Source organism: Cannabis sativa, chromosome 5, assembly GCF_029168945.1.
Source record: "Cannabis sativa cultivar Pink pepper isolate KNU-18-1 chromosome 5, ASM2916894v1, whole genome shotgun sequence".
In the NCBI taxonomy this organism is placed as follows: Eukaryota; Viridiplantae; Streptophyta; class Magnoliopsida; order Rosales; family Cannabaceae; genus Cannabis; species Cannabis sativa.
The window spans coordinates 75902587-75921477 of NC_083605.1; the positions used below are offsets into that span (position 1 = coordinate 75902587).

At 25.4% G+C, this 18891-nt stretch overlaps 1 protein-coding gene across 1 annotated transcript; it reads right to left on the bottom strand.

Moving 5' to 3' along the window:
* Positions 1-1655: 1655 nt before the first annotated feature.
* Positions 1656-2840, bottom strand: LOC133038523 (uncharacterized). Its single transcript, XM_061116691.1, has one exon. It carries the CDS (start codon positions 2838-2840, stop codon positions 1656-1658), a length of 1185 nt encoding a protein of 394 aa, XP_060972674.1.
* Between the last annotated feature and the right edge of the window lie 16051 nt (positions 2841-18891).

Sequence of the window (18891 nt, forward strand, 5' to 3'; positions counted from 1 at the left end):
TTAAGATTATTAGTGAATTTTTAGAAAATTTTAAATTTTAAAAATAAGATTTAAGCAATTATTTATCATGCGTATAAGAAAAAATAATTGCACATACAACAAAATATAAAAATTTTATTTTTCGTACTGTAAAATAATAAAAATTTTCTAAAAAATTATTCTAAAATAACTATAATATATATGATCAAGGACGGACCCGCTAGTATTAATGTTAGGGCTATAAGCCCCACTAATAAAAATGTTATATTTTAAAAAATTAAATGTAATTTTTTTAATTTAATAAATATAGAATAAAATAGTAGAGAAACTTCTATAAAATTAAATAAATCTAATAGAAATAATTATAATATAAATATAAATATATTTAAATAATAAATAAGTTCCCATCAAATAAAAATTCTAAATTTTTATGATATATAATCATGAAAAAACTTAAACTAAAAAATTCCTATAAAACACCCTATAATTTAGACTTATATATATTGTTATATCTTTTTAAATTTCATTATTTTTTTTTTTTTTTGATGCAACATTATTAATTAATCTAGATAACTGGTTTTTTCGTAGTATGAGCTTATACTGAGTGGTCAATACAAATTGTATAGAATTTATATATTATTATATATTATCATATTCTTTATCTGTCAGTTTTATGAATTATTAATTATATATTAAATAAAAATAAAAAATATATAAATTAACCTGGCCACCACTAGATATTACAATCATCACATGATGTCATTATTATTATGAGTATATAATATTTGTCATATAATAATATATTTATATATATGTGTATCAAAATGATCATTCAAATTCAAAATATATTAATATTATTACACCTAATAATGTTCTCAACAAGTAGAAAAATATCATTTAAAAATGAAGCTATAGGTAGTTAATTATAATCATTTTTCTTACCCTCAAGTGTTAAAATAATTAATGAAAATTAATAAATTATACCATATGATTGCATTATTCTTTATCGGATTAATTTAAATTTATTTTGAGATTGATAAGTGAGACTCGAATTAAAAAAAAAATTATGCTCGATCGAACGAATTTTAATTAAAGAAGAATAAATACTTATTTATTAGTAATTTATATGTGTTTTATGGAAATACTAGCTTAATATTATGTTTTAATACTCTTTAGGTATACATTTGTTTATATATAAAAAAATTTAGTCAAAATATAACATACATATATAATTTTAAATTTTAAAATATGTAAAATAAATATTATAAAAAACATATTATAAATTAAAGGATTATAACTAATGTTATTTTTTATAATAAATATATAAAACTAAAATTAAAGTCCCATAGTGAAGCCTAGGTGACTCAATTGATCATCCTTGGAAACTGCAAAACCCTAATTAATTAATTAATTAATTAATTAATTATTAAAAAACCTAAGTTTTTGTGGCTAATAATTATTAATTATAAGCTATATATATTGGTAGGGTTTGTAGGGATCAATTTCTGGTTTCATCTCCTGCCATTTTTAATCTTGTCACCCACCCCAAACCTCGTTTATATCAATTAAAACCTATAAATAAATTAATAATAATAATAATAATTTATTATTTTATTTTATTAATTTATTTGCCTATATTTTTTTTGAAAATAAACGTAGGTTATATTAAAATAGAACTAGACCTCATGGTCGTTACATAAAATGTTTTCCGGAACAGAATTGATCGGGATCGATCCAAACACTTGGTGGGTGAAGGCCCACTTAGCGACATTGTGTGCCGCAAAGTTACAGTTCCTACTAACATTTGAAAAATTACAACACATTAAATAAGGAGAAGACTTAGAACAAAAGGAGACATAGTTCTCAAGAGCCCAATGAGTCGCCTTCCCATTGAGAGCGTTGATTACTAGTCTCGAGTCACTCTCCACAATAACATAATTATACTTTAAATCTAAAGCAACCGACACCGCCAAACAACAGGCCGCCGCTTCTCCGCAAAGAGCTTCCGAGAAATCCAATCTAGCCGTGTGAATAGAAACCACCCTCCCTAGATGATTCCTAGCAACAACAGCTATGCACATACTCTCCAAACCCACGCGAACATCACAGTTTAACTTTATCCAGTCTAGCGGTGGAGGCATCCAGGTGTCCTTCTCAGGCGGAGTAGGACTATGCAATAGAGAAGTATGTGCATCTGCAAAAGAAGAACAAATATGGTCAATATATTTAAGAACATTAGGAGTGCAATTATTATGTATGACGTCGTTGCGCATCCTCCATATGTTGTCCACTACAAACGAGGCATACAGGAAGACATCGTCCACTCGGAGACCCCGGCTGTTAAGGCTCCAAATGAACTTCACCCAATCCCAAACACGAACACCGATGTCACACACAGGGAAAATCCCCCACGGAGACGACCTCCATAAGTGCATCGCCACATCGCAGGTAAGAAACAAGTGTTCCATAGTTTCCTCACCCCTACCACACAACGGACAACTGGAATCATCAATCTGAAGTCTTCGTTTAATCACAGCTCTAACAGGGAGAGCTTGGGAAAGAATGCACCACCAAAGAACCTTATGTCGCTCCATGATTTTACTATTCCAAAGTTTATTCCAGAGCGCGGGGGCAACATTACACTGGGGAGCTCTCTCCAAAGCCTGGGACAGATAAGCCGATTTACTAGAGAATCGCCCATTACTTTCCAAGGTCCACAACCAACTATCCTGACCCGAACCTGGGGGGGAACCATTTTTCAGAATAGCTATCACCGTCTCTTGGTCAAACAGATGTTTAAGCTTAGGGACGTCCCACCCTCCCGAAGGCAACAAAAGATCAGCAACACAACTATTATCCATAGCAACACTTTGGTTTGGACATAATATATCTTTCTAGCTATGTTATGTCATAGTCAATTATTAATTACACACCAAACATTATCTGATAATTATAACACACTCGACCTTAATATATAATAAAATTAACTATTGGTTATTAGTGGAGTCCATCATATACCATATCTATATCATTTTTTTTTTTTTATCAATTCTATATTTTTAACAATAACGTTAAAATTTAAATATAACTTTTAAGATTTTTACCTTTTAAATTTTTACACATATTTTTTTTTGGTCGTTAATTTTTTTTAGTAAGATACGGTGATAATAATAGACGAGATACAATAATGACAATGTCTTGAAATTATAGAGAATTATGTTGATTGAAAGAAAAAATTTTTATTTTTATAAATATATAAGTTTTTAATAGAACAATTTAAAATTCTATCTATATATACATATATATATATTAATCGTATAATTCTTAATAAATAAATAATAGAATTTTCTAATCCTTTTAATAAAAGTATTTTTCAATAAAAAAAAATAAATAAAACTAAAAGTGTTTTATTTTATGGTATACAGTCTTTACTGGCCGGAAAAATATATTTAGTACTTTATATTTTCAATAATACTTATTTGGTACTTTATATTTTGAAACTGTACACATATTTGGGTAACTTATATAGTAAGTATAATTAATATAATTTTATTGATTTAACCAAACAGTTCTCAATTATATGTAATCAAATAATTAAATTTGAATTTATGATTTATAAAATTGAAGAAAGTTAATAACATTTTAATAAAAAATTTAGAGTTTAGGGTACCAACATATGATTTTAAAAACTATGGTACCAAATAAATATTATTGAAAATATAAGATATTAAATTTGTATTTATATAAAACATAAGATACCAAATATTTATACACTCTATTATATATATTTATAAGCAATTAGATAATATTATTATATATTAAATTATCTTTTAAAATTATATTATTATTTATTATATTGATAAATAATTTTTTTTGTGTTATTATACTAAAATAAAATTAAAATATTCGCTCAAAAAAATAATTATATTAGTTAAAAATAAACGAGGGGAAGTGGGACCCATTTTAGAATGTACATGAATAATAATTTGGTGAGAGTAGGTTGAAATTGATAGTTCTTCTTGAAAATATAAAAAGAATATTCAAGAATATCTAAACACATTATATATATATTTATTTGAATAATAATAATAATAATAATGTACATTCCAATCCCACGTACTTTTTCTAAAATAATAATAATGAAAGGCTTCACTGATTTTATTCGTATGATTTTTTTTTTTTTTGTTATATATATATATATATATCTTTCCCTATATATATTATTTATATTATAATTAAATTAACTAATAATAATTTTATATAATCGTATCATATATATATATAATTGGAAGAAAATCATGTATATTATACAGTACATATACTACTCTATAATCTATATATAGAGGGACAAAATGAATCTGATATTGGATGTGATATTGGCCCCAAAAATGAATAATATATATATATACATAATATATAGGTGAACCATACCTAATTTGGATGTTGCCAAAACAGTACATTCCAATATATATATAGCTTCTTTTTTTTTTAATTTAATTTATATATTATAATTACATATATTTATATATATAATAGCTAGGGTTCAGTCTCAATATATATATAGTTGCAGCTACAGTATCATGATTATAATATATATATATAGATGTAGGGTATCCAAAGTCTATAAGGCTCTGGAAATTGAAAGTAAAAACTTTGTAAAAATATAAAATAAATAAATAAAAGTGTGAAAACAAATAATGAGAGAGACAATATCATAATTAATTCTATTCATAATATAAAACCAAAGAGAGGAATGTTGGTGCGCTTAATTGGTACAACTACACTACAACTGCATCACATATATATATATAAAAATATATTTATATATGTATATATATGGGTCCCCATGCAAATAAGTATGAGAATCTTGACTATTATATATTTACTATTTACACACTTTTTTTTTAGAAAAAAAATATGTATTTACATTTCTGATATATATTTCCCACAATATATAGAAATATATATTAATTATAATAAATTTTCATTCAAAACTACATATTTATATATATTATATTATGGTAATCATGAGCTAGATATATAAATAATAATCATCAGTTAGTGGTCATGTAAAAAATTTATAATATTTATTGAAATTATTAGTTAAAAATATATAACAACATTAATAATAAAATATTTATCTTGATAATAAAAAATATATAACAACAGTCACTTTATATAATTACACCCAATAAACCCTAGCTATATATTCCATCTGTCAATATATATATATATATATTTATTTATATATATTCTAATAATAAGAAAACAGCTAGCAATATATCAAACATGTTCTGGTTTTTATAAATTATGAAAAAAAAAAAATTAAAAAAAGTTATATATAATTATTAATATGTGGTTATTACTAATTACTTAAGCCGAAATATTTAAAAAAGTTACATGTAATTATCAATGATTGTGTGAGTTGTTTTACTTTAATTTCTTACAACATATTCATATTGTTGTTCATTTGTTAGTCAACAATGTTAATTATAAGGTTTTTTTTCTTTTTCTTTTTTGGCTTTATTTATTTATTTATTTATTTTTTTTTTTTTGTGGGTGGGTATGTGTCAGAAGTAGAGGGTTATAAAGAGACCCACAAACTTATTCATTACAAAGATGCAAACTTTATAAAATTTCCCTATATATTTTCTTTATTTTTTTTTAAAAAAAATTAATCTTTATGTATATATATATATGTCATCACTTAAAAAAAAAATGATCTTTATTTAGCAAAAGAGGTTATAATTTTGTCTCCTTGACACAACACACGCTTAATCATAACCGTTGAGAGATATGAAGTCAACGGCATTATTAATAAAAAGTTTTTTATTTTTTTTTAACAAATTAATTAATAAAAAGTTTTTGCTTGCATGCAAATACTTTTTTTTTCCATAATATTATTTTTCTACTAAAAAGTAGGGAATTAAATCCAATTGCAAAGATTATAGCTTTGTTGATCATATGTTTTTTTTTCTTTTTTGGGTACTTTTTCTTTAATTTTTAAATTAATATTATAATAGATCACTTTTTGGGGTTAATTTGATGATTTTACATATAAAAAATGAATAATCAATTAATACTATAATGGAAACTTTTAACTAATAAGCATATATTATCCAATAATAATAATCCAAGTAGTGTTGAATTAATGGGTTGCAATAAATATATATAGAATTAATTAAAGAAAAGAGGGGTCCTACTTATGATGATTGAATGGCCAAATTCAAATCATACTTATAAATGATTAATTATTATGTCATTTTTCAAAATTTTCATATAATACAAATTAGCTATGGATTTTTTTTTAATTTATATATATATGACATATTTTTTTTCTTTATAGGAAAAAACATGCTTTGCCTTAAGGATTTAATTAAAGGACAATAAAGTGAGTTTAGGGGGGCCAATTTTAGGAATACAAGACAAAATATTAGTGATTAGTTATCATATTATGTTCTCTTTAAACTTAACAATGTCACATGTATATGTTTGCCTCAATAAAGAAAAAATGTCAAGAAAAAGTTTAATCTCATGTTTCATATGTACACCTCGGGAATTATATATACAGTTAACAATAATTTATACATAATTATTATAATAATTATACAAAAAAATATTGACTTTTTGATTATAGATAAATTAGAACTAATAAGTTACTACTAACTACTATTAAGGGCAAGTTAATTTCATATATTAAGTACTAATAATTTCATTTGAGATAGATTGTGTATCACAAAGCAACAATTCACCAGGTTAGCGTGTTCCTGAGGCTAATTGTTTGTTTTGTGATGAAGAATTAAAGACACACTAACACCTCTTTTTCGGCTGCTGATGTAGGACGCAAATTCAGACCATTGTAATTGGGTAGGTATGGCCACTTAGTTTGACGACTTAGATATTACTACTGTCCTCGGGATGTTCTTTCAACAAATATTCAACATCTCGCAATAAGGATCTTGTAGCTGGTCGTAATACAAAGATTTTGATCTTGTAGCTGGTCGTAATACAAAGATCTTGTAGTTGATTGTAATACAAAGATCTTGTAGTTGGTCGTAATACAAAGATCTTGTAGTTGGTCGTAATACAAAGATCTTGTAGTTGGTCGTAATACAAAAATCTTGTACCCGGTCGTAATACAAGGATCTTGTAGATTGCCGTAATATAAGTATCTTGTAGTTAGTCGTAATACAAGGATCTTTGTATTTTAAATATAAGGTAGTTATTTATTCTTATCTAAATATTCAATTGTACGTGAAACATGGGTATTAACCACCCACTACTTGTAACTTCACATTAAGATAGCATTGAGTAACCACCATCATATTCCCATAAATAGGTATTCACTCAAAGGGTGAGGGGAGGCAACTCCAATGTATAAATACTCTACCAAATTGTAAACACAACCGAAATCCTGTAATGTCCCTACTTCAAGCTTCTATTGGCCCCTTACACCCACAGAAATGACGCTCTTATATACGTTACCCTAGCTGCTTCCTAGAATAACGACTAACCCTATAAACCAACACGAGTATCTTCAACGTACTTTGTCCTCATTCGCACGCCTTTTGGGAAAACTTCCCAAGAGCTAGGTGAAGCACGCTTAGCTATGGAGTTCTTTCATGATGGGTTACTAAAAAAGAAGATGCATCTTGTTGATATAGGTAGTAGCAGTGAATCCATTTAAACTTTCTTCAACTGAGTAGTCTCATGCCTACACAGTCTCAGAATCATCCCACTTGACCTTCTCCAGGCCATGTGGGATTACACAACTTACTCAATATTTTCCCTTACGGATCACGGGACTACTAACTGAGGTGAAGCACACTTAACTATAGAGTTCTTTCATGATGGGTTACTAAAAAAGAAGATGCATCTTGTTGATATAGGTAGTAGCAATCAATCCATTTAAACTTTCTTCAACTGTGTAGTCTCATGCCTACACAGTCTCAGAATCATTCCACTTGACCTTCTCCAGGCCATGTGGGATTACACAACTTACCCGATATTTTCCCTTATGGATCACAGGACTACTAACTGTCATAATCACCCCTTTACGGGGCTTGACGTCCTCGTCGACCATACTTTTGGCTGGGTCAAGGCTGTAGCGACCGCATTAGTAAATTGGATTAGAAAAGGCAATTAGCACTAATTTCTATTATTTTATTATTATTTATGAATTTAATTATTTTGGACCCCAATATTTAGAAATAAATATTAGAGTTGTAATTTCTCAATTTCGGAGATTTTATTAAACTTTAGGGGTATTGTTTAATTAATACGAGATATATGCAATTTTTGTAATTTTTGCTCGGCGACAACGGAAAATGCGATGGATGGCTAGTTTGATCACATGGGTAAGTTTAGAACCTTATTTTCTTAGTGGGAAATATTTTAGAGAAAATAAAATATCGGGGTTGAGCGGGGATATGGAGTTTGACCATTTTACCCCTAGTCTTGAAAATACCCTAGTTTTATGTGTAAGGGCATTTTAGTAAATTGCCATGGGGAGAGTAGGTGGCAGCCTAGGGTTGTGACACCTAGTAATTTAATCAACTCAGCAAGGGAATTAATCAATTAACTCCCTTTTCATTTGAAATAGAAAATTAAAAGAAAAAGTCAAACCTAGAACTCTCTTTCTCTCTTCCTCTCTTTCGGCTGAGGTAAATCCAGGGCAAGGGCAATCTTTTTCTTCCATTTCTCTGGAGTTTATCAAGGATTCAAGGTTGTAGTAAGTGAGGTAAACCCTAGAAACCTTTACCTTTTGAGTTATGAGTTTTTAGTTGAGTTTACTTTGGTTTCAAGCATGATTTTGAATTATGGTGGCTGTTAAGTTTAGAAATGGTTAGGGTTAGGTTTTTATGCTCAATATTGGTTGATTAAGAGTTCTGATAGTTAACTTTGATGCTTGGTATTAGTTTTAAGCAAGCTTGAGTTTTGAAACTCAAGCTTTGAGCATTAATGGCAAGTTGGAATTTATTGGCTTGTTCTGTGATTTTCTGGTTGGTTTAGGTTGTAAATGCACTGTACAGGTATACTGGAAAGTTTGGTGAAGTTTGGTTGAGTTTTGAGGTCATGGGGGAATTTTTCGGGTTCCCAGCACAGAACCGAAATTCCGGTTCTGGGGGACCTGTGGCAACCTTTCGACCGGTTGGTGACCCAGAACCGGACTTCCGATTGGGAACCGGTCTGCCGGTTGGGGGAATTTTTGGAACCCTAGTTTTTCCCAAATTTGAGATATTTAGAGTATTGCCATGTGGTTTATTGATAGGGAAACTTTTAGTTTCAAGCTTAAGTTCCCGAGTAGTGATTTAGCGAGTCACTCATCTGTGTTACAATTAATGTGATTAGGGCATCCATTTAGCACGAGAATTTCCGTTCAGGTCGGCCAGCACATTTAAATTTGGAAAAAACAGGTAAGAACTGTATATAGCGTGTTATATGAGATATATGCATGATGTATGTATGATTGTATATGTTTTGGGTGATATCATAGCGACACAACAATTGTGTCGGTTCGACAGTACAGGCATCGTACTGGTTAAGAGTGATATTCACCCTAGAGAGTATTAATTGGCGCTATCATAGCGGCACAACAATTGTGTCGGTTCAGCAGTACGGGCACAGTACTGGTTAAGAGTGATATCATGGCCAATTGTACTCTTGGGTGCTATTGATGCTATCATGGCGGCACGAACATAGTGCCGGTCCTGCAGTGCGATCATAGTGCTGGTAGTGGGTGATATCATGGTCAATAGCACCAACCATTAAGAACGTTCTTAATCAGTTGATAAGCCTTGTAAATAGGTGTATGGGCGCCTAGTTACAAGTCGAAAGTTGTATGATATGTTATATGCTTTTCTTACTGAGTCTGTTGACTCATAGTTCTATTTTCATGTGAAGGTAAAGGAAAGGCGATAACTGAACTGGAGTGAACCTGAGCTCGAATGGGATTGTACATGTCAAAGTAGCGCGACCTGGAGTGTTCGGTCTCGGGACATCTGGGAATTGTATTTTGATAGTCGCTGTGCGACCGGAAAAATGTGTATTTTGAAATATTACTTTTAAAAGTTTGAAAACGGGATCCCGGTACTTGTAAATATTTAAATATATTATAAAGTTTATTAATTAATATAAAAGTTTTAATTTGACACGTTTTTCAAGAAAACTCTTCGATTAGCGAAGATTGCACTGTAATTGAAAAAACACTGTAGCACGCCTTAGCATTAGGGTGTTACAAAGGCTCTGATACCACTTTTAACATCCCCACTTTAAGCCTCCATTAGGCCATCATTCCGCGGGTGTAAGGGCCCGATAGAGGCTTGAAGCAGGGACGTTACAATAACATCTTAAAAATTAATTTAAATTTATATTTTATGTAGTATGAAGTAAAAAAAAAAAAAGTAACAATAAAAAACATTGAGTTTAATAATTAAGACACTAAATACAAGTTTTATTGGTAGAGGTTCAAATAGTAAAATTTAAATACTAAAGTACACATGCTTTCATTAAGAATACATTTGGGACTAAGCAAATTATATATTATTATTTGGAGGTTATAACTTAAGAGAGTTACACTAGAAAATAAAAATAAAAATACCAAAAAATATCAATGTACAACAACAACAATAAATAATTATTTACACTATATTATAATAATTATTTTTACGTAAATATAATATTTATAAATATATTATAATTTGTAATAAAATTATTAATTTTACATAAATAAATTTAAACTAATTAGGATTTTTGCCCCTTGAATTTAGACATGTATCAAATCATGTCCATTGAACTTTTTTTATTATGACTGATCTAAATTAAAATTTTATTTTTTTATAATAAATTAAAAATTATTAGATGGTTATATATCCTAGAATTTAAATTGACATAGAGTAACTTAGATGGTTTGACTTTTACAATCATAATTAATGTGTGTTTGCTTCTTAAGTGGGAGATAGAGTTATATATAGAGCTTTTAATCTTTAGTGGGAATAAAATGATGAATATTCATCTTTAAACATTTTTTGTGAGCTTAAGAATATAACTTACTCTCTATTTTTTTTAAAAAAAATATATAAGTTTGACCATTTTACTAAAAAGGTAGCACTATGTAGTGAAATATAATATATAATATATAATATATATTTATTAATTTATATATATGATTTAAGTCTAAGTGAGATTCGGTTGAGAGGAAAATGTTTAACCTTTATAAGATTTAATGAGGATTTCTTTTGAAATAGTCATCATTGAAAATAATTATTATCTTAGTTTATTATAGACATATCTTCCCAATTGCACTTGAAAAAAATTATAAATTTGATAATAAAAGAATATATCATATAATTTTATTAATTTATTTATTTTTTATGTATATATAAAGTCTAAAAACGACAAAAGTAAATTTATTATTGATCCACTACCAATGAAAATTTACAATTGGCTCACCCACAAACGACAATGCATGACACAAAAGTATACATAGATTTAATTTGGTCTTTTACTCTTTAGAAAGTTTTAAATGAAAAGTACTATAAATAATATTATGTTTGAAAATAATTATACAATTTTATGTATTTATAATAATTATACTTTTTAATTCTCATATTTTTTATTACTCAAAAATTTTAATTTAAAATATTAAATATTAAATATTATTATTTTATTAAATAAAATATTAAAAATTTATAAGTAATTACTATCTTATATTTAAATGTACATTGTATTTTAAAAAATAATTTAATTACTATAGTGTGTAATTACACTATCATGTAATACATTACTTAATTTGTTCTTAAAACTTTGAAATATGTATAATTAAAAGTATGTACAAACAGAGAGGAACACACATTGAAATAAATTAATTTTCTATATAACAATTAAATCTCCATATAAAATTAAATAAATTTACTAAAAATTGATTATAATTTTTTTGAAATAAATATAAATATTTTTTTATAACAATTAAGCTTTATATCTGATCTAATCACTGCATACTAATAAAAAAAAATGCATACGAATTAACTTCTAATATTAATAAAATGTCTATTTTGCCCTTCAAAATGATTGAGATTACTTTATATTTATATGTGTCAATTATTTAGCAAAGGTTCACAAAATTACTTATTAAAATTAAAATAGATAAACTTATAAAATATGAAGAAAGAATATGGTATAGAGAAAAACTTCATTATGTTTTATTTTATTTTATTTTTTGTATATTTCTACAATATTTTCTCTACATTATTCTACTTTGTTTTTTTTAATAATTAATATATCTCTCATATTTGAAATAAATAAAATTGTAAATAGTAGAGACAATATTTAGTCTTTATCACTAGGGAAGTTTATGGTGTATATTATATATGGTGATAAAAAAATGTTTAAATAAATAAATAAATAATAAATTAAATTTAGTTATATATTTAAAAAGATAATCATAATATAAAACTAATTAAAGGAAAAATAGTTCTGAAAATACACTATAATGATTAGTCAAGATAAAACCAAATCTTTGTAATATTATTGTTTGTGCATGCTTATAATTAATTTGTAATATATTTTTTTAAATTAGCTCTTCTTTTAATAATAATATTCTAACTAGGATAATGTGAATATTATAATTAAACTAAAAAGAACAAAAAACCAAAAAGAATAAAATCAAATTATTTGGATCCCCTATGCCCATCTAGAATTATTCAACCTGATTTTTAAAGAAATGTGTTTGGTCCAATGAAAATGAAATGAGGTTTTGTCCATGTTATAATATAATAATATAATTTTATTTTATTATTTTATATTTTATTGGACAAAATTTAAAGGTGAAAATTACAAAGGAATCTCAAGACTCCTTTTTTGAAGGAAGGAAAGAGATAGAGAAAGCTGACAAATTAGGGCAAAATAAAGCTTTATTGTGTCCAATAAAAGTGTGACATGAATTGCTAAATCTTATGCTCTTCTATCATATGTTACTATCAATCACACTATTCCAATTACAAAAAAAAAAAAAAATTATAATTTAATTGTACATTAATTACACAATATTATATAGATTCATCTCCTCTTCAATTTCATATCATAATTTTTTAAATTTTTAATTCTATATAATAAGTAGTTTATATATTGGTGGGAGCTATGTATTTTTATTGTTAATTAAGATTTAGAAAAAATAAATAAATTTGAGTCCTTAATTATATTATTTGAAGAAATTAAAATATAGTAATTTTAAAAAATATCAAAAAATTATGTATTAGAGAAATTATAATTTAATTTATATATATAATTACACTTGCTATTTTTTTTTTATTTTTTATTTTGAAAAGTTGAATATGAAGATGTTTGAAAACAACTTTTTATATTTTCAAATTATTATTCTATATAAGTAGCTTATATGATGGGAGCATGTATTTTTATTGTTTAAGATCCATGGAAATAAATAAATTTGAATTGCGTTCTTATTCGAAGAAAATTTAGAAATTTTAAAAAATACCAAAAAATTATGTATCACATTTATTTTTTATATGACTGTCTATATTGTAATTATTAAATATTTTCTTTTGAAAATTTAAATATTTTCATTGTGGTGAAAAGATGTTTCAAAACAATTTGTTTCACGATTGTATAAAACTCACATCGAGTTTAAATTTTATATATTATTTTTTCTAAACAATACATTTCTTTTTTTAAAAAAAAATATTGTAGAAGATAAATACATTAAAGCATAAAACGATAATTCTCATACACGTACAGCCTCTCGAGAATAAATGAGTGTGACCTTTTTTACGATGCAATTAGGCAAAATTAATTGTTAATTAAGTCGTTTTAAACTATAGTATAGTTACATAAGAAAATATTATTTTTTTGTGTTATATAACCACAAGTTATATGTGTGTTAGATCTATAATAGTTAAGGCTATATACGCGCTTATTACTTAGGGTCCACCTAGCGCAAGACTAAAAAAAAAATAAAAAAATACATGTATTCTTGGTTAATTATAATTTTTGTTCTTAAATTTTAATATGTACTAATCATGTCCTATAAACTTTTAAGGTCTTTAAAAATTCTCCTCGACTATTAAGATTGTTGGATTTAAGATAAAAATCTAATAATTGAATAAAATTAGATTCTTGGTTAATTAGTACAATTGAATAAAATTAGACAAATATCCTTAAATCTAACAATCTTAATAGTTCAGAAGAATTTTTAATATAGAAAAAAAATTTAGAAGATAAAAATCTTAATCACGCTATATTCTTTTAGTAATTTTTCATTTTTCTTAGAAAGTAGTCTAATAATTTTGTTACGAATTAGGGCATAATATTAGTTTTAGGACCGACCCCAATAATAGTACTATTCAAATAAATATGTGAACCCATAAAATGCTATTATATAATTTTTTATTTTTTTTGAGCAAGTGGATTACACTGTGTGTGTGAAGAGATGATCATGTTGAGTACTATATATTTCTTATCTCCACTATATAAATTTATATATAGCTATGCCCACACTATAAAAAGAAATAATATATAAATAAATAATTAATTTTTTTTAGATAGTGAAAAATCTTTAGAAGAGAAAAGAAAGACCAAGTTCAAATTTCAAGTTATGTTCATATTTGTGTAATAATGTCCTATACTATCTAATTAGAATCTTAGGGGTGGACAACCTTTGAATGAGGTGGACTTAAAGCTATATCAAATTAGGAAGTTTTGATATGACTATTCATGTTATATAAATATATATATGTATAATGTATATTTATATCTTATATATGTCCAAACATAACAACCATAGAAAAGCTAGGAAAAATTCATTTTAAGGAAAATTAGACTTTTTCTTTAAGCTATATGTATGTTTGGAAAGATTGAGGATTAAGTGGTGGGATGAAGAGTGGTGTAAGAGCACTCCTAATGGTAAAAGTAAAAGGTAAAATATATATATTTATTAATTAATATATATAAATGAATAAATAAATATTATTTGCAAAAATAAACATATAATATATATAAAATATTATAATATACCGAAATTTTATGTTATTGTTATTGAAAGAAGAGGACTCAAGTTCGAATCTCTGAAAAATAAATATATAATAAAAAATCCTAAAATTTAATTTTAGAAGGTTTGTTATAATTTTTAAGGGTCAATTTGTGAAAGAATTAAAATATAATTTAATAATTTTTTTCAGAAATCAGAAAATGTATTACAATAAATCAAACTAATTAAGTCACTAAGACTAGTTTAATGGTGATATGAGAGAAGAATGGAAAAAAAAAAGTTATGAAAAGCCTAAAAAGCTATACAAAACTCACTTTATGACATATAAGATAATCAAACTCTATATTCCCTACTAATATGTTTAGGTCAAATTAATAAAATTCTACTTTTAATTAACACTCTCGATTCTTTTTTATAAGTATACTCAATTTTGTTAATTTTTGACACCACAAAATTTCATTACGAGTTCTCTACAAATGGTAAACTAAAAATCAAGATAGTTGAAAAATAAATCTTTAATTTACTCATTTTGGACCGAGTTATCCACCTATAAAGCGCAACAAAGGTGCTAGAACAAGTGTGCAATTCCACCCATTACATATCACCCTTAAATATAATTTAATAATTTATATATCTCTTAACCTTTTATTAAGATAATTTCTAATTATGTTGAGATTATTTTAATATTAATGTTTGAACATTGTGTTATTACTTCTTAATTGATGTATGAAATGACAATTGTATTATTATTATTATTATTATTAATATAATAATAATAATAATAAACCTTTCACTAAGTAGTCATTTATATTATTTTAGACTATTTCTATGCCAAATAATTGAATTAATTATCTAGCACACTTGGTAGATATAATAAATCATAAACAAGGAAATTTAAGACTCCAACTATCACTAGTAAATTGTTATGATGATTTTGTTTCAAATTTAATTTTCTTCAATTAATTTTATTCTCATTTCTTACAAAGCAATCAAAATTACAAATTTCTAGTGGCATGTAATATTGCTAATTTTTAATTCTTCATAAAAGATTTCAACTCATTATTGTATATTTTTCACCAATTTGATTACTTCACCCTTTTACTAGTTATACATAATTACTTTAATTTTTTATCATAAATAATAATAATAAAAAAAAAAAACTACTACACTTGAGTTCATGTAGTCAAACCCCTTACTTAATAGTGTATAGTTGACTATGACTGTTAAAAAACTTAGAAAAAAATAATATAAAAAAAAGAAAAAAAAAACTGCAAAGATAAGATATATTCTTAACCATTTAATTTTTGTATCATTTTGTTCCAAATAATCATATCTTTTTTCCTTTTTCTTTTTAATTTTCAACACACAAATAATTATGTTGAGAAAGGAAGGGGAAAAAAAAAGAAAAAGAAGTTAATTTGGAACTCAATATTTCTGTCCCTTTTTTACATATTTTTTTTAAAATGTGAAGGTTGTTTTCCCCTAGCATTTTAAAATATGACACAAAATTAGGCTTCAATTAAATTTACATTTAAGAGACATGAATAAAAAATCATTCAGTCTCTAAAATTACATGTTTATTCTTTGTCTTTTTTTTTAATACATATTTTAAAATTTCAATTAGAAACTGATAACTATTCATAACGTGTCACTTTATTTAAAATTAAGTACTTTAAAGTATTCAGTTTTTTCAAAAGACAAAAAAATACACCATATGATGTGTTATAAGTATTGAGTTTGTTCAGTACACTGTATTGTGTCGTATTGTATTGTATAAAATTATATTAAATTGTGTTTTATATTATATTTTTATGTAATACTATGTTTGATATTAATTTGTATCCGTATATAATTATATAAATATAAATTAAAATTTAACATAATATTATATAAAAATGTAATATAAAATATAATTTAATGTAATATTATATAATCTAATATGAGCTACCACGATGTACCAAACAAGCCAATAGAAAAATATTTAAACACATATATTGAATTTAATAAATAGTGTATTAAAAAAAAATTAATAATTCATAGTGTCAAAATTAGTATTTAACACATAAATATATCAAATAGTATTGCTCTAAACCAAAAAGGATGGATCATTTTTTTTATAGAACATCTAAGAGCATTTTTAATGACGTGTCAAAAATATGAAATATAATTTTTGTAAAAAATTATTTCGATAATAGTATATTAAAAATTATGTTAAACTTAATACATGTAAAAACAACAAATAGAATTACCAAAATAAATATATATTTTTTATTTACAATATTATCATTAGCATTAGTAAGTGATTTTAATATACATTTTCAATTACAACATTACTATTATTTTTTAAACTATATAATTAATATATTATAAAATTAGCAAAAATAATAATTAACGTTTTTGTCAATTTATCTTTTAAGTTGCTATTATACATTAAAATAAATATAATTTACTTATCTTTTATGTCAAATTGACATCACATTTTTTTATATTTTTTAATTCAAAATTAATAGAAAAAAAATAACTTTAATATTTATTTTCACCTCCCAATACTAATATTACAACAAACATAACATTTATTAAGAAAAGGTAAGAGATAGATGGAAAGGAATAATATTTAAGAGAGAAAAGAACCAATGAAGCATTAATGATATAATGATGAAATTGGGCCAATCAAGAATGTGGTCTCCTCCCTCTCTTAAATGGGCCCCCACTCCCCAAGACATTGTGGGCCCCACCAATCCACCTTAGGAATAGTATGAATGTACATACAAAAATAATACAAAACAAATCCAAACAACTTTGCTTCTCGAATTGGACTCTCTCACACTCACTTAGAGAGTGACTGATTTTTTTTATTTTTTAATAATAATAATAATAAAAAAAATCAGTAACTTGCATAGTAAATATTTATATTTCTCACCCTTTTAAATAAATATATCAATTTAATTTTTGACGGTAATAATATTAGTTATATTTTTAGAATTTTCGTAGGTACTTAGCTGTTAAGTGTCAATCAATGATCACGTGTCAGTACCTGATTGGTCCATCATTTTTGTATTTAAAAATTAATTTAAATATACCAACAAAAAAAAAAATAATACATGCATAATGATTTGACACTTAACAACCAGGTAGTTATAAAAGTTATAGAAATATAACTTAAATATTATTACCGTAAAAAATTAAACTTAAGTATTTACACCACAAATTACTCTAATAATAAGAGTTAATACTGCTTTGGATTTGAATATATGTTTTACAAAAACTACTGATCATTGAACCATCTATTTTTATTAAATGACAAAATAGACTTTATATTTTCAAAAATAGTGCAAATAGGACTCTCAGCTTAATTTTTGACATTTTTTTGTTAAATATAACCAACTTAAAAATCACGAATAAATGTAGAAAACATAATCAGTTTTGTCATAATACTCTACATTGAGTTAGTATCAAGTTTTAGTTTACAAAAAAAGTAAGTTTAGGGTCTTATTTAATACTATTTTAAAAAATATATAAGTCATTTTGTCATTTAACAAAACCAAAAAGTTTAATTAGTAATTTTTACAAAACAAGTCTAAAATAGAATTGAGTGATTCTACAATGCACCCCCTTAAAAGGGATGTACTGATGTACCCCTACTTGTTTCGGTATCTAGAAAAAAAATTTAGTCTATTTTTTTTTTTTCATATTCATATGCGTTATAGCTATTTAAGATATCTTACAAAATGTTGAGAAATTCAAAATAATTTATAATATAGAAAACAATGTTCAAACAATCTATTTTACACGCGTGTAAAATAAAATAATCACACATGCAACACATTATTTGAACATAATTTTCGGCATGTTAAACTTTTCCAAATTTCTTAAAATTTTACAGGTATGTCTTAAATAACTATAATTTACAT

What these genes read in the sequence shown, in the direction of transcription:
- LOC133038523 (XM_061116691.1), bottom strand. Translation starts at nt 2,840, where the DNA reads ATGGATAATAGTTGTGTTGCTGATCTTTTGTTGCCTTCGGGAGGGTGG.